This window comes from Panthera onca, chromosome D1 (assembly GCF_046562875.1).
Source record: "Panthera onca isolate mPanOnc1 chromosome D1, mPanOnc1 haplotype 2, whole genome shotgun sequence".
NCBI classification, from domain to species: Eukaryota; Metazoa; Chordata; class Mammalia; order Carnivora; family Felidae; genus Panthera; species Panthera onca.
The window spans coordinates 38,465,872-38,493,613 of NC_138348.1; the positions used below are offsets into that span (position 1 = coordinate 38,465,872).

The 27,742-nt window shown below is 40.2% G+C and overlaps 1 protein-coding gene across 2 annotated transcripts in view; it reads right to left on the reverse strand.

Annotated features, from left to right (window-relative positions):
* NELL1 (neural EGFL like 1) overlaps positions 1–27,742 on the reverse strand; it is an 875,786-nt gene that overhangs the window by 324,358 nt on the left and 523,686 nt on the right. For both annotated transcript variants that reach the window (XM_060606214.3, XM_060606213.3), the window contains exon 14: positions 21,383–21,505. In XM_060606214.3, the coding sequence (XP_060462197.2) occupies positions 21,383–21,505 (123 nt within the window). The remainder of the gene's footprint in view (positions 1–21,382; positions 21,506–27,742) is intronic.

Below are 27,742 nucleotides of genomic sequence, written 5' to 3' on the forward strand. Positions count from 1 at the left end.
GGCAAAGTGCTATGCAAATCATAGTTAACATGCCATCACTATACCTGTATGCATGCATGTGTGTGTGTGTGTGTGTATACATGTGTGTGTGTGTGTATGTGTATAGGTAGATAAATAGACATTTACATAGTCATATATAGAGACAACTGTGAAACAAAGTCTAGAAAGATATCAGAGAATAATGAAAAGATTTCTAAGAATTAGAAACTTGGGCTCTCAGCCTCATTCTGTTAATAAGAAATTATAGTCATATCCTTTCCCCAGGATATCCTGACCTATAAATAGAAGAAAAGATTCCTAAGGGTACTTCCAGCTCTAAAATGCTTTGATGGTCCATCAAGGTATCTCATACTATTTCTAGATTAATCCTGATCCACAGAGATGTTTGATTTTCTTAAAATAATGTGATTTTTATAAATTTACTCACATGTAAATGTATCTGAATATGGACTAGAGTATTCCACCTGTTATTAGTTATACCCTCTAAGTTCAGGAATTACTCAGTTGGTGAAATTACTGATCAAGAGGTAGGCGCTGAGAGGCCATGGAATGCAAAACTACATTTAAGTGATCAATAGCTACCTTCAAAAAGATTAAAATCTAATATTCAAGGCTTTAATATCATTCTCCCTGCCCTCTGACTTATTTCAAGTGTTTTCTTTCTTTTGATAGCTCTCTTAGCAGACCACACACATAAAAGCAAAGTCTCAAACCGTACATATTTTTTCAAGAAATAAGAAGCTTCTATTTAAGCTCCATTTCTGATTAATTCCCAAGTGTCCAGTAATTACAGAAGCAATTGACTTCTTCTTTTTTGAATACTACTAATTTTTTTGAATAACTTTTTAAAACTTTATTTCAAGAGAGAGTGTGTACACATACATGAGAAGGGGAGGGGCAGAGAGACAGGAAGAGAGAGAATTCCAAGCAGGCTCTGTGCTATCAGCACGGAGCCCTACATGGGGCTAGATCCCATGAATCATGCGAGATAATGACCTGAGCTGAAATCAAAAGTCAGATGCTTAACTGACTGAGCCACCCAGGTGCCCCTTGAATAACTTTAGTATCAGATATCAACATATACCTAGGTGCATTTTGAGGCTCAGTCTGATGCCATAAAATATGCAACATGAGAAAGTTTTCAAATTGAAGCAGTTTCCTTCAACTGCATCAGATTTGGAGAAAAAACATTGCTGCATGATTACAGGATAGGTCAGGGATAACTGGGTCACAAACCTACCTTAAATTTTTATTCCACAGATCAACCCCAACCTAAGGCAGAAGGCATACATGTCCTCCAGATTAGTATTAGGGTAATAAAACTGACTGGATTCCACAAATCTTATTCAGTGTTTCTTCCTTGGTCCATGTTCTGCAGGTTCTAGCTACTTAACCTCTCTTGCATACCAGTGAAGAAAGAATGGACTTTGAAGTCAGATAGACCTGGGTTCAAATCCTGGTTCTGCCATTTGCTAACAGTGTGATTACAGGTGGTAGTAACATAAGCCTCTGCTGTCTTACTTGTAAAAAGGATAATACATGTCTTTTGGGGATTTGATAAGGATTAAATGGAAGTGTGTGTGTGTAACCATCTGGACAGAGCCTTACACTTAAACACACTATATACATTCATTAATTTCTGTGTGTGTCTGTGTGCATTCAACAAACACAGCCCTATTCACAAGTCCTATTCTTGTCCTTGATCCTCTGATATATGGAAGCATTATCCTTGAACTTTGTCCTGCACTACATCCTAGTATCTAGAAATCAGATACCCCAAATAGGGCATCTTAACACCAGAAATATGCTTGGTTCACTATTTCCCACTTCAAAGTCCTCCTCTCTGTGATCTATTCCATCAGCTTGAACCTCCCTTAGGCCATTCAGACTATGATGACAAAATACCATAGGCTGAGTGACTTAAAAACAACAGAAATTTATTTCTTATAGCTCTGGAGGCTTGCCAGGGCTAGAACAAGGTGCCAGGATGGTCATGCTCTTCCTGGTTCAGAGTCAGCACCTCCTCACTGTGTCCTCGCATGGTCGAGGGGCTAGGGATTTCTCTGGAGCCTCTTTTATAAGGCACTAAACTAATGCCACTTATGAGGGTTCCATCCTCGTGACTTAAGCATCCCCCAACGTGTCCACCTCCAAATGCCATCACCTTTGGGGTTTATGATTTCAACAAAAATTTGAGAGGGACACATTCAGACCACAGCTCTCCCTCACACCACTGCCAGAAGTTTGCCTAGACTATTTTCACTGACTGTTGATTCTCTGCACCTGGGGTATGCTCACCAGCAAAGACAGCCCCTGGTGGCACTAGTAGTCTTTTCTATTTCCTTATCCTCTGATCATTTGCCCCCAAACATCCCTAGTGGGTGGACCTAGTGCCGCCTGGTCCCATCAAAGTGGTCAGTCCCTGTTCCTGCTGGGTGTTAATAGGTTATTGATACTGACATGTCCCTAATTCAATGTGCTAAACACCTGGCTAAGGAAAAGTAGGTTTGTTAATAACACATGGATTATATATTTATATGCTTTTCTTTTCGTGCTATCAAAGGACAATTGCAAGTTGGTCCTAAGCATCCTCAATTGTGTGTTTGCATGATGCTCTATACAAATATTCTCTGACGATTTTAAGAGAATCTTCTTTTGTATTTGGGGAATTATCTCAACTCTTCCTTTTAGTTCAGAAATTCTATGAATAATCTCTGTGTAAATGACCCAGGCCCTAACACTCTCCATCATATACTGTATTACAGGTATCTTAAATAATGTAGGCTTTTTTTTTTTTAAAGAGTAGGCTCAGCAGAAATTAAACAGATCTAAATAATGATCTTCCTGCTGGTGTTTTCATGCTTAATGCCTCAGTGCATCTCATAAACCTTCATTTATCAGGTCCATTAATGCTCCAAATATGCAGTCATTTACATCTGGACTAGACCTCACATTCCTCACTTAAGGATGCAAAGTGAGGACCAAAAAGGAAAAGAGAATGGCCTAAGGACATAGTTTGGGTGAGTGGCCACACTAGGAACAAAATCCTGCCCATATAGTTTGCAAATCCAGGAGCTTTCTGATCAGCATTCCAGAAGTAGGATCAGGTGTGCTGAGCTACGGAACCCCTCAGCCCAGCCTGGCAATCCTCAGCAGTGAGCAGCCTCATCTATTTACACCCACGTACCTATCAAATATTCTAGGTATATCATGATGTAAAAGAGGTTAGGAGGTACTGTTTTTACTCCTTTCCCCCCCATACTTATCAGCTGCAATGTCAAAAAATAGAGTGTTTTGCTCAAGATAATACAACTTATGGAATGATGTGAATTATAATCATTGGTTTAATCTTACCCAAAGGGTAACTCTTTTGAGTTTATTTGTGTTTTAATTCCTATCAGTCAGAGACAAAATATTACAACTTTCCCCTACCAATCTGGGTAATTAGGCTGTAGGCCTTCAAATCCAGCTGGCAGCTGATAAGGAATCAAAATATCATCATTCTAAAGAAGAGGGAAATGATACTTTTAATTCTAAAAGCCAGGGGCAAGGAAGAACCCTGCAGGTTCATGGGGATGGTATGAATGTTGCAAAGTGGTGACTGTTTGACCTCAATTGATGCTCCAGAGTATAGTGGAGAGGAGAAAAGCATCTACAAAACCCTACATATGTATTTACACAATAACTGACATTTTTAGTGAATAAGAAGAAAAACCTCTCATTCAAGAGTACTGAGATTGATAATCATTTGGCCATGCCTAAGGGGAAAAAATGTACAAGTTTATGATCAAATCTGCTGCTTATTCTTCCATTTAAAACACTGCCCCCCATCTTTGGCTTAATAATTGAAACCCTGACCACCCTGATTGACATAATCTTTACTCCAAATAGATCTTACTCTCATAGCAATACAAAGATTTTCCCATTGGGAGGTTCATAATTCATACTGCTTTCCTTCATAAAAAAGCTGAGTTACCATACCAACAGTTAGCATTTTGTTAGAAAACAACAGAAAAACCAACTAGACAGGATTAATCAAAACTAGGGGTGGTCCTGCTTCAGGTGTGGCTGGATATAGATGCTCCAACAGTGTTTTCAGGATCTGGTACAACTCTGTCTCCTCACACAATTCTGTGTTGGCTCATTCTAAGAGAACTTCACCCCTATAGTCCCCGAATGGCCACGACTGCTCCTGGTCATAGCCTTCCAGATTCCCTCCCAGGTAGCAAAGTGAGACACTGTGTCCAATATAACCAGAGAAGGAACGGGGTGGGGGTGGTATAAGAATAACTGGAAAAAATAAAAAAGAAAAACAAAATTGGATCTGCTTATGTAACTTCTCAAACCCCGAAGTAATCCTTGTGGCCAGGAGAATGCCCTGCTCTAATTGTCTCAGAGAAAGGTGATGGGCTTCAACGCTAGAGCCATATGGACTGAAATCAAGGGCAGGTGGCTTCCAGAAGGAAATTTACCAACAGGCAAAAGAATTCTGGGTGGCAACAGACGCCCCATTCTAGCTGCCTTTATTTTCTCTTCACTTGTCCATACGCTAGATTCTGCAGCTGTGATTCTCTTGACTCTACTTCGGGAACCACCACTGGGATACTCAGATGAGGCCCCACACTCCTCTGATGCACACTCCAAAAATGCAATCTCTCCCTGTATCCATCTCAGTTCAAACTCAACATCAGATCTGCTGCTTCCCTTCTCCCACAGATTCTGGCTATGACTTCTAGAGCTTCTGCAGATGGGAAACCAATTTCCTTAAATTTTCATCCTTTTCAGGGAATGCTTCTTCCACTACCCAGCAATAACCAGGTCTTTTGTCTATGTCCCAAAAGTATGTTTCCCTTATTACTTTCTCAAGAGAAGTGTATTTTCCTCACATGACCTATGTCCCATGGATAGTGCATTCTTCAAGCTTGACCCACACACATGACAACTCCAGGGCTACATAAGACCCTTTTCTCATTATCTAACCTCAAAAGGAAGTCTGTAGTGTGGGTGAGTGGCCACACTAGGACCAAAATCCTGCCCATATATATAATTTTGCAAATCTAGGAGCTTTCTGATCAGCTAGACTACATAGCTGGCCCACACTACATAGCTAATTGCCTCAATCATCCTTTCTAAGCTCCAGTTGCCTCATTCACACAGTGGGGACAATAATCGTGCCTTCTTCACTGAGAACTGGTATGGCTAAAATGAGAGAGTTATGCATTAGAAGCTTCAGCACGATGCCTGGCTCACAGGTGTTGCATTCATACTAACTGTTACTGTCATAGGGGTGGGGCTCTGGGTAGGTGGCCATCAAATACTTGTGCTTTGAGCAGGATCTTAATTTATTGACTTTATTCATTTTCTCAGAAAACTGTAATGCCCATTTCCCACATGATAAATACCTAAAAGTAAATTTTAAGGGAAAGGAAATTAGTATTTAGTGGATTCCTACCATGTGTCAAATACTCAACATAAGTTATTTCACTTAACCTTCACAACTATTTTGTTGGTTATTTTCTTCAATGAACATTTATCAAATGACCTCTGTGGGTTAAGCTTTAAGGGCACAAAGATGACAAGGACATGCTGTCTGCCTTCCCAGGCCAATAAGGGAAATAGATTAAGCAAATTAGCAATGACAGTCAGTGTGATAGGAGGGGGACAGAGTGCTAGGTGGGGACAGAGAGCAGGGGCAGAAGTAGGGTCCTTGAAAAAGCTAAAAAAAATAACTCCATTTTGATGGACAAGCAAAAGCCAAGTGAAAATGAAGGGAAAGATATTCCACTCAAAGTGAGGACATAATAACTAAGAACGTAACATGGAGAAGCCCTTTATTTAACCCTCAAGTCAGAGATGTTTAAGTAACTCTGAAGTTCATGGAATTATGATGTGCTGGAGACTAGTTCTGAACACAGCAGACTGACTCCAAAATCCATACACTTAGCAATTAAGCTCTTTCACAGCAAGAACTGATTTGACTGAAATACACGTTTTATTACAGTGGAAGTAGCAGGGAATGAGTCTAGAGGTAGGTGGGAACTAGATCCAGAAAGGCCAATGTACCATGCTAAGCAGCGCAAATCCCATTCTGAAGGTCAAATAGATACCCAGGAGGCTCCTCAGCAGAGAATTACAGCATAGACAGACAAACACTCAATAACAGTACTCATTCTGTGCCAGGCACTGCTCGAAGCACTTATACCTGATCTAACCATGGAAACAACCCCTGGAAGTAGATACAATTATTATCTCTAAGTGTAAAAGTGAGGCACAGATTGGCTAAGTGACGACCCCAAGATGGCACAACTAGCTAGGCAGAAGAGCCGGGCTTCCAGCCAGTCAGTCTAGCTCCAGAAGCTCTGCTCTTCACCACTCTGCCTACAAGTCAACCACAGAAAATCAATCTAGTCCTGGATGTGGGATGGATGAACCAGAATGCAGCCAGATGGGAAAAGACAGGGATGGTAATACCTCGTGGGAGGTTAGTGCCCTATCCTCCATATTCCTCAGGCAAGCGAGCAAACTCCAAGAAGTTAAGGGATGTTGCCTTAGCTCACACAGCGTGTGTCAGAGTTGAGATTTCATTTCAAGTGTCAGACTCTAAAGCTCTTATATTTACAAAGTTTGGGACTTGCTAATTCAATTTTAGTAAAACCATTCCAAATGATCCGGGTCTAAAATAAAGAGGTTTCATTTTATGTGGATTCAGCATTCAAGCATGATTCCACTGAGTGACATGTTTAAGCATATCAGAAAATTACCCAAAGTGCCATGCTTTCCTATCCTTGTGATTTGCATAGCTTTCCTCTGGCTAATGACTGTTAAGAAGAGACTGCAGAGTATGTCACTATTTAAAGTTGATAAGCAGCATCATCACAGTAAGCAGGTCATTAGGAAAAGCATTATGTCGGCTCTTTTACAAATCGTTTTTAATCTAGAATTGATCTTGAAATGCAACAAAGGTAAATGTTATAGACTTGTTTTCTTTTTCCTTCCACCCTCTTATCTTAGTATAATTTGAGCTTTGATGAATGTTACCCATTTCTATTCAATATCTGACTTTATGGTGAAATTCCATCCTGAGACAGGAAATGTTATACTGTAGAAGGAATTAGATATTCTCAACCCCTGGTATACAGATTCCAGCCATCTGTCTGCTTAATGCTATCATTTTGCATTCAACTGAAAATCAGAACTGCCTTTTAGTATAACAAAATCATGGAAAGTGAGATTTCCTACTTTAAGGGCAGCATGTTACCTCTCCAGAGATTTCCTGTGTGTGCTCAAGGGTGCAGATTCGAGTGTGCCATAATAATTTTTTACTAATTGAAACCTACCCTGAAGGTTTTATAGTTGTTGATGTAGCCACTAGCCAGAGGTGACTGCTGGGCACTTGAAATCTCTGATCTGAGATGTGTCAGACCTATTTTATCTTACCTTTGTTAAGGCAACTCTTAGAAATTTAAAATAACATGCATATTTTACATTATATTTCAACTGGACAGCGCTATTCTAGAGCCATAATGTCTACTAATTTTAGAACATACACCTGTGAATAGGCATGTTTTACTCTGTTGTTAAGCATAAAGCAAATCTTCTTCTGAGAAATGTATTACACTTTGCTTTTCTTCTCCTTAATAAAGTCTTCAAAGAGATACTTTAAGTGAATATACCAACATTCAATTTCCTTATCTGTGTAGAATTTCACAAATCAGCTTTACACAGTCTAGGGAGGCTGAAACCAAACCATTTTCCAATCTCATCTGGGCACAGCTCCAAAAATAGGTTATACTTTAGAGGGATATCTAGAATTCCTCTGTCATCTATATAGTCACTTATACAAGCTAAATAACCATCTTATGAAACTAACATTCTACATACAAGAAAATATATTAGTTCAGTACTCCTAACACAAACTTGAAAGTATAGTTAATTTAGATCTGAATAAATACTTGAATTTTTGCCTTATCCCTGTCCAGTATCTTTCAGGATATGCCACATTAAAGTAGCATTATCCACAAATGAGTAAAGTGACACAAAAATGCAGTGCAAGAGAACGGACACACAATTTCTAGGTTTTAAGTTTAAAAATGGAAAATTTATCAATTTTGGAAGAAATGATCACTGACAAGAAGAAAACTGTCATAGTAACATGTTGGAATCACTTATTCGAGTAATAGAATTATGAAGGGTCCAGGGCTCAGGAGGAGTTACTTTACTGTGTCCCTGGCAGTTCTACTCAAGAGACATTTAATGACTTTGAATTTTTTTCGACTGCTTTCAAGTGACCCATGAAGCAGTTTCTCAATTGTTCTTCAAACTAGCAGGATCGGAAGCTGAGACACAAAGTGAACTGTCTAATTTGACTGAATCCAGATATAAGTAGTGATGACATGTTTGGAAAGAATGCATTCACTCAACTGGCAACATTTTTAAGCCCTGGATACTCCCAGTCTTTCTTACCTGGAGGCCTACAAAAGATCTGCACAGTGCATCAGCCAGAATCCATTTCAAAATTGCACAGAGGTTTATTTTCTACAAATAGTAATGCAGCCACTCCTAGGAGTGGCACTCATAATTTTATTTACAACAACGATATGGCAGAGACTGCTAGTGCTCACCGACAGCTGTGTCCTCCCCCTTCCCGGTGTTCTGCTTCATTCAATATGGCCACAGACTGAGTTCTGCCCAATGCCATGTGAGCCAAAGTGTTATGTGCAACTTTCAGGTCTGGCCCATAAAAACCTCCCCTGTATGACCACTTTTTCCTCATCTGATGATGGAGTGGGAAGGATTCTGAGAAGCAGGAAGAGGTCACAGCTGTAAGATGGAAAGTGAGCAGGTTCCTGTCCGACTCTGCAGAGCAACATCCCGACTCGCCATCCACTCTGTGCGCAATGATAGGAGTAATCAGAATTTATTGTTTTGGACCTACTGAAATTTTGGAGCTGTCTGTTATAGCAGCTACCACTATTTCCTTGCCTTATACAAGTAATTTTATGTGTGTTCGCCCTTTTGTGTTATAGTTTTCCCATTTAAAAGCTGAGAGAAGAAATTGGGAGTGTCATTATACCTAATAACAAATGGGGAAATGAGCAGCAAGAGGTCACTTGATGGGTTCAGTTCTCACAGGACACTGTGTAAAACAGACGCCCTGGCAAATAAACATCTAGGTATAAATGAAAAGAGGAAGCAAATGCAATAGAAACAGACATGAATTCAGTGTGGTTGAGTTGTAAAATAACTGTATTTTAAGGAGTAAGCTTTAAGCAATTATCAACAGAGCAAGGGCACTCTGCCATGAAAACACCTGACTTTATTCTAGCAAGCATAAGGCTGAAATGAAGAAATACATCATTGTGTTGGGATAGAATGAGGCAGAAATGCAAAACAGGCAAGCGTGAACCACAGCACATTCTACTGGTCAGCAGTAGTTAAGCATTCCACCAAGATCCTGTTGAGGAAGGATTGATATTAGCACTACCCCCAAATTCTGTTAACATTTGCAGATTATATGTAAGTGTTTTTCCATTTGTCCTTTGTGTCTTTAATACAAATCGGAGTCAAGAGCAGTCTCTAAGGTAATATTAAAGTAGTATGTGGGCTGGGTAGACCCAGTAGCAGTACCTGGCCTAGGCTCCTGACTGCTGCTTAGCTCTCTCATAGCACAACCATCATTAAAAGAGACCAGATCTCTTGAAGCTAAACTTGCCTTAAAATATGGTGCTCAGCCGTACACCATAGTTTTGTGGTCCTACATAAGATAAATACTCCTTGTGCATATTCTGAGTTTCTATGGGCTTGTCAAGTATAACTGTCACCATTCTATAATACTAGTTGTGGATTATTTTGCAAATAATTGCTCCCCCAAACACATCTTACTCCAGAAGATGGCCTAAAGATTGACTATGATATCTGCAATAATGTCGCCTAAAGAAACATCAGGAAACATGTCCTGGTCCATTGAGAATTGTTACTTAGGAAAAAAAGACCGTGTTATCTTGATTTCTGAACAGAAAGTCAATGTTCAGTAGACTGTTTTAAAATAAAATGGACTGAAATATATTTATAGGGCTCTGCTAATCTCATGAGTCATTTCAGATGTGACAATTATGGATAACAAACATCTATGTAACTCACCAAAGTACAATCCTCAAAATGCACTCAAAAGAATCAGCACTTGTCTAAGCATCAGATTCCCACTCCCTCTGTGATGCAAGCTGGTTTAAAGTTTTAAGCCCCCAGGGATATAGCTATTGTCTGCAAACTTTAAAAGGTAAACACAGACTTTGGTAAGTGAAAGTGCTTTAGTGCATCCCAGAGACCCTTTTTGCCCAGTAAATATGCACTTCTAGCAAAAGAATATTAAAGGTCAGGACAAGACTATATCAAGTCTGCCTTATTAAGCCAAACTACACAACCAATACATTGTATCTATGCCACCCGAGTCCCCTTCCCTTGCCCGGGGCTTGTTAATGCTCTGTGTTAGCTTCAAGATTGCAAAACAGGTTCTGTGTCCGCTTGCAGTTCTCCATCGGGCTGATGAGCAGAACATCTCTTGATAACTTAGAAGAGACAATCAGTTTCATTTTCTAGTTCCAGTCACATTTTTTTTTTCCAAAGGAAATATATTGAAACTTTAAGCATAAGAATCCCCTCCAGGCATAGACACTCTTTTTTTTCTCTTAGGACTATAACAAATACACCCACTTCTAAATTTAGTACCAGCGCTTGTGGGTAAGCATTTTTAGGATAGTGAGTTTGCCAAAAAGGTTTGAAGTTATTTTAATACTGCTTAACACTGCAGTTGTAACTCAAATACTCTTGTGAACATTACTACCAATGTCCTTTTATTATTACTAATGGTGCATTTAAAAGGGGTGAGCATTTCTGGGGGGTGGAGAGTCTTAGCAGGCTATCTTAGCAGGAGGGAATGATAACGGAATGATTGTATTAAGTTTCTTTGTTTCTATGGGCATGAGGAGGGCACCTGTTGGGATGAGCAATGGGTGTTGTATGGAAACCAATTTGTCAATAAATTTCACATTAAAAAAAAAGTTTTTTGTTTCTATATCCAAGTAACAGCTCTTTCCTTTATGAGAAGTGTTCCCTTACCAAGTGACAAACTGATTCATGTGTGCCACAAAGACCATGGCTCCAGCATGACACAAACCATCTCTTCTCTCAGACCTTCTGCATCAGGCATAGAGAGAGCCCCAGAACTTCCCATCTCTATGCAATCAGTAAAGCAGAGATTTGACCAGGTATCTGCATCCTCTCATCAGCTTCTGCCCTTAAAATTAAAACAGTATGAGAGGCAAGCCCTGAAATGGGACCTGATTGTCCCAGAGAGCGCAAGATAAGGTCAACAGTATGATTCCTACATTGTCCCATGTCTGTTTTGTACTGACTTGAACCTGTAGGAATGGAGACAAAAAATGGTGACACTCTAAACCTCCAAGAGGCAGTGGTACAGTAATATTCCATTTTTATAAAACAATGCGATCCTAAGTTTATCAATGGTTCAAAGTTAAATGACCAACAGAATAATTGATTTCATGCTGTTTGGGGCCACAAAGTGAAATACTGATCTGAGCCTCATGAATGTTTCCCGTTGGTCACACAGGAGCCAAGAAACAATATGAAAAGACAATATCCTACTCAACAGTACATGCCAAGATACTATGAAAGTCTCTTGGAACATGAAAGGCAGAGTTCTGTGTCTAGTAACTTGTCATGTTCCCCATGTTGCCTTGACTTGGCACTTGATAAGTGCTTTCCAGCTCTAAATCTAGCTCTGGTTGAGATTACTGAATAAGTAGTGGATGAGTCTAAAATGGAGCCATTTAAGATTTTGAAACAGATGCAAAAAAAAAAAAAAATACAAACAGATGCAAGAAAGATACCTCACTTAGGCTGCCTATAGACTCTTAAATTAAGCTAAAGGATTTAATCATTCCTGGTATAATTATGTTCGGTATCCACAGGACATGGGGTATTGTTGGGGTATTCAGTATCAATAGGAATGAAACATAAGAGAGAATAAATGAATTTTCTATGTAAAATAGATAATGTATCTGAACTTAAATAATAGATCCATTGATGGTTTTCTGAAGTATTAAAATAGATATTACACAAGCATTTACAATTTCAATTTTTCTTTGATTATCTAAATGGTGGTTTAGACTCACAGTAATACACGAAGCTACAAGAGAAGAGTGGATTTGTGTGAGATGAACTAGCCAATTCCTATTTCGCATCAATATATATTTACCTAGCACCCAGGAAGCACTACGTCTTATGTCAGTGGGAAATGCTGATATGTAAACAGCTCAATTTAATAATGCATAACACATTAAATATTACAAGTAGAAATGAGAGAGGAAGCCATTTTTTTCTGACTGAGAAGATCAAGGAAAAATGGGATTTGAGTGGGACTAAGAAGGATAAACAGGATTTCAACCGGAAGAAAAAGAGGATGGAAAAGTGTCTCCAGTATAATAAAGGATCCCAAGGAGAGGGAAGGAGGCATGAGACTGCCTGGCCTGGCCTGTTAAGAGAATGGTTAGTGAACTGCCAAGTGTGACTGGTAAGGTAATGAGGAGAGCTACCGTAAGAGATGAGGCTTGAGATATCCAGATATGGCAAAGCTGATACAAGGTCTTAAGTGCCTTGCTGAAGAGTGTAGACTTTAATCAATAGGAAATAACTTCTTTAGAAGAAAATCGTGTCATCATTCTGTAGCCCATTCCTCAGGTTTATGAATATTTAAGCATGGCATTATGGTTTGGAGTGTTCTTAATAAACTATTTCTTACCACTGTATGTTACAATTTATATCCCTGTGTTAAGAACACTTTTTGGTAACTGGTTGAACTGAAAGAGATTCTGTCATCCACACCCACATCAATCTTATCTTTGTTTATGCTTTATGGTTAAATCATCAAATAGTCCTAAAAAAATTTGAAAGGCCCATATTTTTAAGTTTATTTATTTATTTTGAGAGACAGAGCGGGGGAGAGGCAGAAAGAGAGAGAGAGAGAGAGAGAGAATATGAATCCCAAGCAGGCTCCCCACTGTCAGCACAGAGCCCAACATGGGGCTCAAACTCACCAACTATGAGATCATGACCTGAGCTGAAATCAAGAGCCAAACGCTTAACTGACTGAGCCACCCATGTGCCCATTTACATTTACTTGTACACCCATGTGTACATTTCTTATAGTAATCTGATCTGGCCCAATTATTTCAATATGATCCTGAAATAAAAGTCCTAAACACTACCAAAGGGACACCCTCTCACATCATCTTCTTTAGTTGGAAAATTTTAAATGGTTCTCGCTGCTAGAAGTATGGTCCACATTCATTGCAAAGATTCTTCCTATTGACAGAGTCTGATCCTGAGCTTCCTCTATCTACCTGCTTCCTGATTTTATAAATGAACCAATTGTAGGGTAGAGTTTCAAATCCCTCCTTGAAATGTTATGAAATTGCTCTATAACCAGAGGTGCACTCTTAGACATATATTCACCACCTTTATCTATTTATCAATACAAATGTGTTTTTACAAACGGTTCTGGCTCTAAATGGGTCAAACCAGCCTATAATGTCAATCTTGCCTCGTGCCATCATGTCCAACACTTTGTACACCTAAAGGCAGAATTTTAGATTGAGACCTTCCTGAATCCTTCCTCATTACATTAGCCACTTTGAAAACCACCTCTGGAGCGCTGTGAGTACTCTTGCCAAAGACTTTCCTATTCCCCTTGCATGTACTTCAAAATCCCTAAATATCATCTTCTCTGATTCATAGCCCAGCAGTTTATCAACTTTATTATCTTCAGTGATATCATAGTAAAATAACTTACTTTTCTATTCTGCCTCTCCCTCATCCTTCCTCCCATAGTGCCTCTGAGTTTCTGAAAACAACTCTGTGCATGTAAGGTACCTATATTACTTAATTCAGAATTTCATCTACATCTTTAGCATGTACTGTCACATTACTCTTTCTGTCTATATTAAACCTTCTCTAGCCTTCTGTTACTGACTTTCTTGGTTTTTCTTGTACAATTTATCCAGCCTCCCATGAAGTAGAATTTCTAGGAAACAGCACTTCTGCAAATGTACCTCAATGCAAACACACTCATAAATGACTTCAGAGAACTATAGGATTCTGAGGTGCCTCAGAATAAACATGTAGCTATGTTCCAAGAACTTTTACAGTGAAGTTAATTTTATTGTAATGATCTTCTCTGAAAGTCAGTTATTCAATTAGCAAAGCCAATTCCACATCAAAATCCATTTGCATATCTACCTTTAGGAGAGGTGGTGTTCTCAGGCTGGGGGCAAGGCTCCAGTGGCCTAACCATCTGTGTCCCATGCAGATTTTTGCTTTGTTGCAGAATCTTCTAGATACACAAGTGTATGCTCTATTAGAAAGGAATCTTAATGTGTTCACTCATCAGGAAATTTATGAGTACTATAACATGCTCAGCTCTATGCTAAATGTTGGTTAAACCAAGATATGTAGCCTTGGCCTACAGGAAGCAGGCGAGTAAAACCATCAACTGCAACATAGGATTATGGGGACTGGAGCAGTGTTTGGAGAGTGTCTTTGGAGCACAGAGAAAGAGCACTCACTCAGCCTGAGATCAGGAAGGGCTTCCTGGACTTGAAAGGTAGGAAAAAAGTGAAGGTACATTTCCATAAATTATAAAATCATTACAGAGCGCACTCACATGGTTTGAAAATAAACACTGGACAAGGGGAAGATTAGTTACTATATTGCTCCAGACAACAAAAGAACATTGAGGGGACACTAGGAGTGTAATATCACCCATTGTCTCCTGAAATACTGGAAGATTTTGATCAAGTGCATCATACTACGTTTAGAACAGACCCTAGATCACTATACCCACCATGGAGAGAGTTGCAGCCAGGGAACAGATACTGAGGTGACGAGCCAATAAAATCCCAGACTAACTCCTTAGCTCTGATTTTTCACTTAAATAATTCAGAATTTATTTAAAAAAAAAAAGGCTCCCTGTGTATCTCTCATCTAAGAAAGACAGTGAAACTACAGACACAAACATTGTGGCACTTCTTAATAGAAGTTGTACGTGGACTTGGGGAAGGGGGTGCTTCTTTTCCATGTATCTGATTTCTCTAAGAAATGTTTGCCCTAGGCCACTTGCCATGCCCTCTCATTCTTCCCTGATTGCTGTTCAGGGAGCCCAGCTGTTCCCTTACTTACTCACTAGGGATTAGGAGGAACACAGGAAACAACCCTTCTGGACTTTTATTGCCCTACAATGTGAAAAAGTCCTATGTGGAGATAAACACAGGAATCCCTAGGTGTCGCCTTGGCCCACCGTGAATAGATGCAGAAGTCTGTCTAATTCGGGGGTTCAATATTACAAATACCAGTGTCGAATACATAAGCCGTGCTCTCTGGTATAATTTTTATCAGTGCTCATATCGACATTTTAGTTCCTGCTGCTCAATTTATTTGTCTCTCAACTGGTTTTGAATGCAGGTGGTGGGGTGGGGAGAGCTATCATTTTTAGGCTTTCCTCAAACCACAACAGCTTATCATAAAAAATTAGTGTATCAGTGGGGCGCCTGGGTGACTCAGTCGGTTAAACGTCTGACTTCAGCTCAGGTCATGATGTCATCGCTTGTGAGTTCGAGCCCCGCATCAGGCTCTGGGCTGGCAGCTTGGAGCCTGGAGCCTGGAGCCTGCTTCGGATTCTGTGTCTCCCTGTCTCTCTGCCCCTAACCCATTCACATTCTGTCTCTGTCTCTCTCAAAAATAAACAAACATTAAAAAAAAATTTTTTTAATAAAAAAATTAGTATATCAGTCCCAAGAGATTGATCATCTCTGGTACTCTGACAAGGCCAAGTTTTGAGTCTACAAAACAGAGGATCTGATCCTCAACCACATGGACAAACATAAAGCCTGCCTGTAAAAAGAGAGAAATATGAAGCCAATCCACAAAGAAGCATCAAGGAGACAGCATACAATCAGCATTCCAGCTCTTAGAGAAATCTGTTCCTAAATCCCAGCCACCTTTCCGCCCTCAGGTCATATGACACACCTGGATAGTGAAGGCTAGTTGATGCTTCCAACTTCACCAGCATGCAGCCAAGGCAGTTGCATGGGGCCCCTGACTCAGAAGGACCCTTCATTTGGGGATTCATGTTCTGTGGTCACCACATTAACATTTTTACTAATTTCATATTTGAATTTGTTCTGTAAATTAGGTCTAAGCAGACAACAGAGCATGCACTGGGGCTTTGGAGCCTTAGCTCATGCGTGGTCTCACTCCCATAGTCTACCCCCCTCTCCAGGATGGGTTCTCAGCTCTCCATTCTTCTGACCCCTGGGCTCTGGTTTCTCAGAGCCTCTCTCTTCTCCACTAAGCAGCAATTGCCCCCTGCCCCCAACAGGGTCTTTGCACAGGGTAGGGGTTAGGAATGCAGGCTCGGAGTTTTCCAGTTGAAAGTATAACTGTGTCATCCTCCCTGTCAGCACTTAGGTGCATTCCACAGGTGATGTGGGGAACTGGTGGGGAGATTGCAGTCCCTTAGGTTGACCATCTGTTGTGGATTGGGGTACAAGGCTCAAGGGAAGGGGAGCCACCTGGCTCAACCTCCCTGCCCCACTGGTCAAGGCAGAGAGGAGCCCTACATTCAGTGGGCCAAGTGCATGTGCCAAGTTAGGGGATAGGCTTGAAGCTCCTCTGAGTGTCTGCACTCACCCCAAGAGGATCTTCAGGGCCAAGGAAGTGCCATTAAATAGCAAATAAAAAAAAACCATCACAATAGGGTGAGAAAGAAACCACAAAAGAAAGGCAAAAGCTTTATATTTTAGTACTTTTAAACAGAAAAAAAATTTTTCTTCTACTTTTCCCCCCCAGTCTTTTATTTTACTCTGGGCTCTGACAGTCACATAGCCAGTCTTGCCAGTAGATTTCTCTTACTCGCAACCAAAGGAGTCCTAACTGACACATAATAATACCTTTCATGTGGCTCTAAATTTTGAATAATTTTTTTCTTTATTTATTTTGAGAGAGTGAGAGCTCACCCAAGTGGGAAAGGAGTGTAGAGAGGGGAAGAGAGAATCTCAAGGAGGCTTGGCACACTTAGCATAGATAGAACTCAAGAATCATGAGATCATGACTTGAGCTGAAATTAAAGAGTTGGACGCTTAAGTGAGCCACCCAGGCACCCCTTGAATAATTCCTTATAAGCCTGCTTATAAGCACACGAGATAATACCATTTTGTAAATAGTTACATTGGGTGGGAAGCAACTGTTCAAATCTTTTTCTCATACTAAATGGTGAAGTTTCCAGTGACCTTCTCTTATTTGCCTTTTGCTCTTATGGTGCCCAGAACTATGCTCCAGACACAGAATTTATTCCCACTGTATCTTTACAGTCTAATAAATTGACTAATAAATGTCAATACTATTAATCATGAAGATGATAGTGTTCTCAAGGATCATCATATCTTACCCAGCCCTTAGGGACAGACAAGGGAGAAGGCCCTGCCTATTACCTACTAAGTGGAAGCTGCCCCAAACTCACCTTCAGTTCCAGGTTAATGCAGGACTGTGAAGGCAGATAAACACTCCACAGACCACCCCAACCTGTATGTCAGGTTGTGCAAATCGGACCTGAAGCAATTTGCACGTGTTCTGTCCATTTAACCCCAAATTTTTAGCAACAAATCTTGCACAGTTTCAAAGTATTTTAGTCTGTTTATCAAAAATATAGGCAAAGTTAAAAATTACAGATTGTCATTGTACTGTTTCTCTTCCCTTTCTGATTTTTTTACAGTCTCTACTTAGAATATAAGATAAAAGAAAAAAAAAGAGAGAGGCTTAAATAATGAATAGTTAGGGAGAAAGAGGAAGAGGGAGAAAGAGAAAAAAAAAATGGAGAAGGTACAGGAAGGGGCCTGGAGGGAAGAAACTAAAAGTAGTCAGTAGCACTAATCCAGGTAAATTGAATTCAGCTATGTCTTATTCAAGATTTACCTGTGAGCTGTAACGATGCTATCAAGCTCCCAGGGATATGGTGGGAACTAAGGAGATAACATATATGAACACACCCAGCAAGGCATCTTGCACCTACTTTGTGAATGTTGAAGCTGAACAGGTATTTACCACCCGTGTGAAAAAAATTCCAAAAAACACCTTCCATGGGCACTGACCACCAGGAAAGCCGATGTGAAAGAATTCACACCAACTGGTATTGTTTGAGAAATTGCTGTCTCATATTTTGTTACTAGTAGTGTTAATGGCTTTTATTTCTATGCAGATGTAGTCAATTCCATGAACAATACCACATCCAGAAAAGCTTTTACACGTTAAAAAAACAGTTCAAGTGATCTAGTTATCCTTGTCCAACTCCTTCTGTAAATGTTTCGGTTACAGGTGGAAAAGTCAACTACAAAGTGTATGTCCTCAAACGAAGACACAAATTTGGGCAACTCAGGGAGAAGGCTGAGGTTCAAGCCAACTCATTAACTGCCTCCACCTCTTCCCTCATTGTACTGCTACTGTTTTACTACTACTAATAGTGTTTTACATTTTAGAGCCTGTGATAGTCTAAAACACATTGGTTATATATATATATATATATATATATATATATATATATATATATATATATGTGTGTGTGTGTGTGCGTGTGTGTGTATGTATATATACATACATATGTATATATACATATGTATACATATATACACACACACATATATATTCCTTTCATATACATACATATATATATATACACACATATATATGCACATACACACACACACACACACACACACATATATATTCCTTTCATAACTCTTTGCAATAACATTGTTGGAAAAACACGGATGGGGATATTCACCCAATTTTAGTATGTAAAAATACAGAAGTTACAATTCGGCAGCAGTGAAATCCTGTCTAACCCCTAGTTCCCTAAATTTGCAATCCAGTTCTTGAACTACATTGCACTGCCTCCCCAGGCAACATTTATAAACACGAGATTCTCCCCATCTTATTGATGTCCACTTAACTGACCACGAAAACCACTTGAAGAAAATTATTGTCCTTGATTTGTGACTTTCAAGGGAAGATGTATTTTCAGAGCCTGTGGACACCAGAAACATTATTTGAACTCATAATTTTTTTACAATCAGACTTTCAAATTCCACAAAGGTGAAGCCACTACTTATCCCAATGGCATGAGAGGGTTGGGCAAACACAAACTCACTGAACTAGGGTAATTAATATTATTTTATGAGGTAACATAATTCTGAAGAAAAAATGCATTAAAATCAAATCCCTATGTGCGCCTCAGATTTGTAGCATTAGCATGAAAGTACCAGCAGTGGGCTGGATAATCCATGGAATTATATTAATATTTATGTCTTTTTACTTTACTTTTGAAGTATCTTCAGCCTTCTTTTAAAAGCTGAGCACTGGTATTTTTATTTGCCTCATGGAACTTAAAAAAACCCCACAAATATTATATGTATAAATTCCCATTGTAAAAGATAAAAACAACATTGAATTCATAATAAGTGAACATTCTCTCTCTCTCTCTCTCTCTCTCTCACACACACACACACACACACACACACACACACACGGGCAATAACATGAGCAGTTTGCATGTCCCAGTCTTTATGCTTTACAGAAGTATGCATATAGGTAGTTATAAATAATAAATGAGATACGTGATGATGCTACAGGTAATATCCTATAGCTTTATTTGATTTTTCTCGAAAACGCATCTTGGAGATTACTGAGTATGTACATGAACACACATACACATGTGTGTGCATACATACACTTAAAGTTTTTTAAACCTTTATATTCTCTTCCACAAAATGAAATGTGAAATAAATCATTCCATTACTGACAGATTTTTCTGGCTGTATCTGGCTTTCAATGAATATATACAACACAGCAAAACACCTCTGTATGTGCACATTCCCCCCTCATGGGCATGTGTCTTTCCCAGAACACATTTCAGGAGATAAAGTGAATGGAATCAAGAGAATCCCTTTATTACTCTTCACATTCACTTTAAATGTTGATAGTTTTTTCTCAAATTGCCATTAAAAGTTTCACTAATTTACACTCAGGCATGTACACAAATAAAAACAAATCTGTTTACATCAACCTCACCAACAGAGAATAAAGTCATTTTTTTTTAAATTCTGCCCAATTTAGGGCATGATTATGGTGACTTATTCACTGTATATTACTTCTGTCTTCAAGCTACTCAGCCTTCCTGTGTCTCAGTTTTGTCACCTCTAAAGTGGGGATAATTATAATAATATAGAACCCAAAGGATCATTTCCTGTCTTTTGTACATTTTGCCTCCTTTGCAATGTAATGTTGTCACTTTCCTCTGGTTAATTCAGTAAGGTAACACATATTTAATGAGCACCTACAATGTGCCAGGCATCCATCTACTCGCTGGAGACACAGCAGGGAGACAAAACCAAGCGGTTGCTCTCAGAGAGCTTACATCCCAATGGGGAGGCAGACAATACAGAAGCAAACACATAAATGTATAATGTTCTGTTATGTTGTGTTAATGAAAACAAAATAAATAAAGTAGGGTGTGAGGCTAAGAAATATTAAGGATGCTATTTTAGAGGCGGCCTAAGAACGTTACTCCGATAAGGAGATACTTGAGTCAAGACCTGAAGGAAATGAGCACATCCAGGCTGAGGGGAAAGCAAGTGCAAATCCCGAAACTGGAAGCTGGTTGGCATGTCTGAGAAACAGTGAGGGATAATATGTTGGCATAAAGGGAATGAGGGGAGAGAAAAGAGAGATGCCAGCTGAGAGGAGCCAGAGACCGGATCCTGAAAGCTCTCATAAGCCACAAGGAGAAACTTTAATTTTATTCCAAATGCAGATGGAAACCAAGGTACTACATCTGAATTGCTGAACTGCTACCACACAGACAGAGGCTAGAACTTTCAGCTTCCTATGCAAGCAGATACCTGGAGTATGCCACTGGCAGTGCCCACTTGCCCTCTGAGCAAAGCACACAGGGAATAAAAACCCACGTCAGCAATCAGAGTGTCCCTCACAAACTCAGGCCAAGAGGCAAAGCTAAACAGAGCCATGAAGGTATAGAACCATGCCCCAGACCCAAATGCATACCTTTTGCATTCAATCCAAAATGTAGACTTAAATCATTTTTCTTCTCTGATGCACAGTGCCCTCACCAGATGACAGACCAGGAACAGAACCCTAGCCATGCTCAGCTACCAGAATGGTGACAAGGGTCTACCACATGAATACCAGAAGCCCAGGCAGGGAAGCTGTTCACAGCTCACCTCAAAGGCAGCAAGCCTACCTCTGCAGATGGTCCCATTTCCCACATAGCCCGGTTTGCAGGTGCAGCTGTGTCCCTGGACAGTGTTGGTGCAGATGGCATTCTCGTCACAGTTGTGCTGCCCGCTGCCGCATTCATCATGCTCTGTTTGCAGGGTGAGAAAAAAAGAAAGAAACGCCTTTTCTTAAGTTGGAATCACAGGTGTTAGAAAAGTAAGTTGAGACTCACCACATAAGAATGGCATGACTACCATGTATAGGGATCTTACTATATACCTGGAAGTTTCTATCCCTGATGTGGTTGAAATCTCAACAGGTCTCAAAGATAGATATCATTATCCCCACTTTCCAGGTAAAAAGACTAAGGGTCAGAGAAGGCAGCATCTTATGCAAGTCACATGACTGGTAAGTACTGCTCTGAGGGAATTGCCTTTTCCATGCTCTGCAAATGTTTCTATAGAGGCTCCAAGGCAGTGTTTCTCAACAGGGGGTAATTTTGCATCCCATCCCCACTGGAAACATTTGATGATGTCTGCCAATACCTTTGGTTATCATGGTTTGAGTAGGGGTGTCACTAGAATCTAGTGGATACAGGACAGGCATGCTACTAAGTATCTTACAATGAACAGGAAAACCCAACACAAGAAAGCATGAACCAGTACAAAATGTCAATGGTTCCTGGGTTGGGAAACCTGCCTCTAAGGTTAAAAAAGGAAAAAAAAAATCCCACATGTGAGAATCCATAGTTTCTTTAGAACAAAGAGAGTAAAACTGAAGAGGGAGGCTCAGCTGATATAACTTGGCAAAGAAGGGCTGACTAACAAGGAATTTCAAAGGAATTTCACTGGTCACAGGAAATGCTGGCAAGCATGGGGTTGTGCTGAGTCTAAAAGGGATTTACTCTTAGGACCTCTCTTCAAGGGCCTTCAGCAGGGCTCTTAACTCTAGTTTTCCAGGTAGTCCAAGTTCACAGGGTTCAGCATTCAACCCCTGGGTTGATACCTGATGGGTAATCACATGGTTATATATTTTCAAATAACTACAGCATCCTTAACCCACAAAACATGAGGGAAATAGGTCTAACACCTTACAAAATACACCACAAGAATCCAAGTTAGAAATCAAGATTTCACAGACAGCGATACCTTCCTGTCATCAGCAGGAAATTTAGAGTCATCTAAATCGCTACTCTGTAAATAAAGAGTATTGAAAGGTTAGGCCTTATTCCCTTTAACATCTGCTAGTATAACTTGTTAGAAATTTTAAGAAGAAAATTCAGACAGGTTTAAGTCGCAAAGGTTATAATACAAGAGTTGAAATCCCAGCCAGCAACCCCAAAGAAATAACACTAATTGAACAACACTAAAAAATTCAATATAGTTTGTAGTGTGCTGTTACAAAAGTGTACCAATCAATTGAAATATCCTCTATCTTCGTTAATTTTTACTCTAAATTTCCTAACAGAAACCCAGTAATGAGAAAGGTTAAATTCTACAACGTACAGCTGTTTTGGTCACCCATGTGTAATTAAAGTAAAGCGTACATAGGCATATGACTGAACACCTTCCATTTTTCAAAACAAAAATTTTCTTTTGGCCATAAGACCAATGCAAATGGTCAGTGAGAAGCGTGCACAGGTTACCATGCAGGGAGAAGAGAAAATTTATGAGAACTCACATCTAGTCTGTGCTAATGTTATTTCCAGCATACTCCAGAAATAGTATCACCCTGTGGATGTCCAATCAAATTTACAGACCTATTAAAAACCTAGTACATGTAGTTACACCACCAGAGGATGTCGGGCACACAAAGTCTAAGAATATAGACTTTGACACTGAAGTTTTCAATCCCTTATTTAAATTAATTTAATAATTGGTTCCGGAAGATGGCGGCGTAGGAGGACGCGGGGCTCACAACGCGTCCTGCCGATCACTTAGATTCCACCTACACCTGCCTAAAGAACCCAGAAAACCGCCAGAGGATTAGCAGAACGGAGTCTCCAGAGCCAAGCGCAGACGAGAGGCCCACAGAAGAGGGTAGGAAGGGCGGCGAGGCGGTGCGCGCTCCACGGACTGGCGGGAGGGAGCCGGGGCGGAGGGGCGGCTCGCCGGCCAAGCAGAGCCCCCGAGTCTGGCTGGCAAAAGCGGAGGGGCCGGACAGACTGTGTTCCGACAGCAAGCGCGACTTAGCGCCTGGGAGGTCATAAGTGAACAGCTCTGCTCGGAAAGCGGGAAGGCTGGAGGACAAAGGGAGGGAGAGCTGCTGAGCCCCCGGACGGCAGAGCTCAGCTTGGCGGGGAACAAAGGCGCCAGCGCCATCTCCCCCGCCCATCCCCCAGCCAAAATCCCAAAGGGAACCAGTTCCTGCCAGGGAACTTGCTCGCTCCGCGCAAACACCCAACTCTGTGCTTCTGCGGAGCCAAACCTCCGGCAGCGGATCTGACTCCCTCCCGCTGCCACAGGGCTCCTCCTGAAGTGGATCACCTAAGGAGAAGCGAGCTAAGCCTGCCCCTCCAGCCCCCATGCACCTTGCCTACCCACCCCAGCTAATACTCCAGATCCCCAGCAACACAAGCCTGGCAGTGTGCAAGTAGCCCAGACGGGACACGCCACCCCACAGTGAATCCCGCCCCTAGGAGAGGGGAAGAGAAGGCACACACCAGTCTGACTGTGGCCCCAGCAGTGGGCTGGGGGCAGACATCGGGTCGGACTGCGGCCCCGCCCACTAACTCCAGTTATACACCACAGCACAGGGGAAGTGCACTGCAGGTCCTCACCACGCCAGGGACTCTCCAAAATGACCAAACGGAAGAATTCCCCTCAGAAGAATCTCCAGGAAATAACAACAGCTAATGAACTGATCAAAAAGGATTTAAATAATATAACAGAAAGTGAATTTAGAATAATAGTCATAAAATTAATCGCTGGGCTTGAAAACAGTATACAGGACAGCAGAGAATCTCTTGCCACAAAGATCGAGGGACTAAGGAACAGTCACGAGGAGTTGAAAAACGCTTTAAACGAAATGCAAAACAAAATAGAATCCACGATGGCTCGGCTTGAAGAGGCAGAGGAGAGAATAGGTGAACTAGAAGATAAAGTTATGGAGAAAGAGGAAGCTGAAAGAAAGAGAGATAAAAAAATCCAGGAGTATGAGGGGAAAATTAGAGAACTAAGTGATACACTAAAAAAAAATAATATACGCATAATTGGTATCCCAGAGGAGGAAGAGAGAGGGAAAGGTGCTGAAGGGGTACTTGAAGAAATTATAGCTGAGAACTTCCCTGAACTGGGGAAGGAAAAAGGCATTGAAATCCAAGAGGCACAGAGAACTCCCTTCAGACGTAACTTGAATCGATCTTCTGCACGACATATCATAGTGAAACTGGCAAAATACAAGGATAAAGAGAAAATTCTGAAAGCAGCAAGGGATAAACGTGCCCTCACATATAAAGGGAGACCTATAAGACTCGTGACTGATCTCTCCTTTGAAACTTGGCAGGCCAGAAAGGCTTGGCACGATATCTACAGTGTGCTAAACAGAAAAAATATGCAGCCGAGAATCCTTTATCCAGCAAGTCTGTCATTTAGAATAGAAGGAGAGATAAAGGTCTTCCCAAACAAACAAAAACTGAAGGAATTTGTCACCACGAAACCAGCCCTACAAGAGATCCTAAGGGGGATCCTGTGAGACAAAGTACCAGAGACATCACTACAAGCATAAAACATACAGACATCATAATGACTCTAAACCCATATCTTTCTATAATAACACTGAATGTAAATGGATTAAATGCGCCAACTAAAAGACATAGGGTATCAGAATGGATAAAAAAACAAGACCCATCTATTTGCTGTCTACAAGAGACTCATTTTAGATCTGAGGACACCTTTAGATTGAGAGTGAGGGGATGGAGAACTATTTATCATGCTCCTGGAAGCCAAAAGAAAGCTGGAGTAGCCATACTTATATCAGACAAACTAGACTTTAAATTAAAGGCTGTAACAAGAGATGAAGAAGGGCATTATATAATAATCACAGGGTCTATCCACCAGGAAGAGCTAACTATTATAAATGTCTATGCGCCAAATACCCGAGCCCCCAGATATATAAAACAATTACTCATAAACATAAGCAACCTTATTGATAAGAATGTGGTCATTGCAGGGGACTTTAACACCCCACTTACAGAAATGGATAGATCATCTAGACACACAGTCAATAAAGAAACAAGGGCCCTGAATGATACATTGGATCAGATGGACTTGACAGATATATTTAGAACTCTGCATCCCAAAGCAACAGAATATACTTTCTTCTCGAGTGCACATGGAACATTCTCCAAGATAGATCATATACTGGGTCACAAAACAGCCCTTCATAAGTTTACAAGAATTGAAATTATACCATGCATACTTTCAGACCACAATGCTATGAAGCTTGAAATCAACCACAGGAAAAAGTCTGGAAAACCTCCAAAAGCATGGAGGTTAAAGAACACCCTACTAACGAATGAGTGGGTCAACCAGGCAATTAGAGAAGAAATTAAAATATATATGGAAACAAACGAAAATGAAAATACAACAATCCAAACGCTTTGGGATGCAGCGAAGGCAGTCCTGAGAGGAAAATACATTGCAATCCAGGCCTATCTCAAGAAACAAGAAAAATCCCAAATACAAAACCTAACAGCACACCTAAAGGAAATAGAAGCAGAACAGCAAAGGCAGCCTAAACCCAGCAGAAGAAGAGAAATCATAAAGATCAGAGCAGAAATAAACAATATAGAATCTAAAAAAACTGTAGAGCAGATCAACGAAACCAAGAGTTGGTTTTTTGAAAAAATAAACAAAATTGACAAACCTCTAGCCAGGCTTCTCAAAAAGAAAAGGGAGATGACCCAAATAGATAAAATCATGAATGAAAATGGAATGATTACAACCAATCCCTCAGAGATACAAACAATTATCAGGGAATACTATGAAAAATTATATGCCAGCAAATTGGACAACCTGGAAGAAATGGACAAATTTCTAAACACCCACACTCTTCCAAAACTCAATCAGGAGGAAATAGAAAGCTTGAACAGACCCATAACCAGCGAAGAAATTGAATCGGTTATCAAAAATCTCCCAACAAATAAGAGTCCAAGACCAGATGGCTTCCCAGGGGAGTTCTACCAGACATTTAAAGCAGAGATAATACCTATCCTTCTCAAGCTATTCCAAGAAATAGAAAGGGAAGGAAAACTTCCAGACTCATTCTATGAAGCCAGTATTACTTTGATTCCTAAACCAGACAGAGACCCAGTAAAAAAAGAGAACTACAGGCCAATATCCCTGATGAATATGGATGCAAAAATTCTTAATAAGATACTAGCAAATCGAATTCAACAGCATATAAAAAGAATTATTCACCATGATCAAGTGGGATTCATTCCTGGGATGCAGGGCTGGTTCAACATTCGCAAATCGATCAACGTGATACATCACATTAACAAAAAAAAAGAGAAGAACCATATGATCCTGTCAATCGATGCAGAAAAGGCCTTTGACAAAATCCAGCACCCTTTCTTAATAAAAACCCTTGAGAAAGTCGGGATAGAAGGAACATACTTAAAGATCATAAAGGCCATTTATGAAAAGCCCACAGCTAACATCATCCTCAACGGGGAAAAACTGAGAGCTTTTTCCCTGAGATCAGGAACACGACAGGGATGCCCACTGTCACCGCTGTTGTTTAATATAGTGCTGGAAGTTCTAGCATCAGCAATCAGACAACAAAAGGAAATCAAAGGCATCAAAATTGGCAAAGATGAAGTCAAGCTTTCGCTTTTTGCAGATGACATGATATTATACATGGAAAATCCGATAGACTCCACCAAAAGTCTGCTAGAACTGATACATGAATTCAGCAAAGTTGCAGGATACAAAATCAATGTACAGAAATCAGTTGCATTCTTATACACTAACAATGAAGCAACAGAAAGACAAATGAAGAAACTGATCCCATTCACAATTGCACCAAGAAGCATAAAATACCTAGGAATAAATCTAACCAAAGATGTAAAAGATCTGTATGCTGAAAACTATAGAAAGCTTATGCAGGTAATTGAAGAAGATATAAAGAAATGGAAAGACATTCCCTGCTCATGGATTGGAAGAATAAATGTTGTCAAAATGTCAATACTACCCAAAGCTATCTACACATTCAATGCAATCCCAATCAAAATTGCACCAGCATTCTTCTCGAAACTAGAACAAGCAATCCTAAAATTCATATGGAACCACAAAAGGCCCCGAATAGCCAAAGTAATTTTGAAGAAGAAGACCAAAGCAGGAGGCATCACAATCCCAGACGTTAGCCTCTACTACAAAGCTGT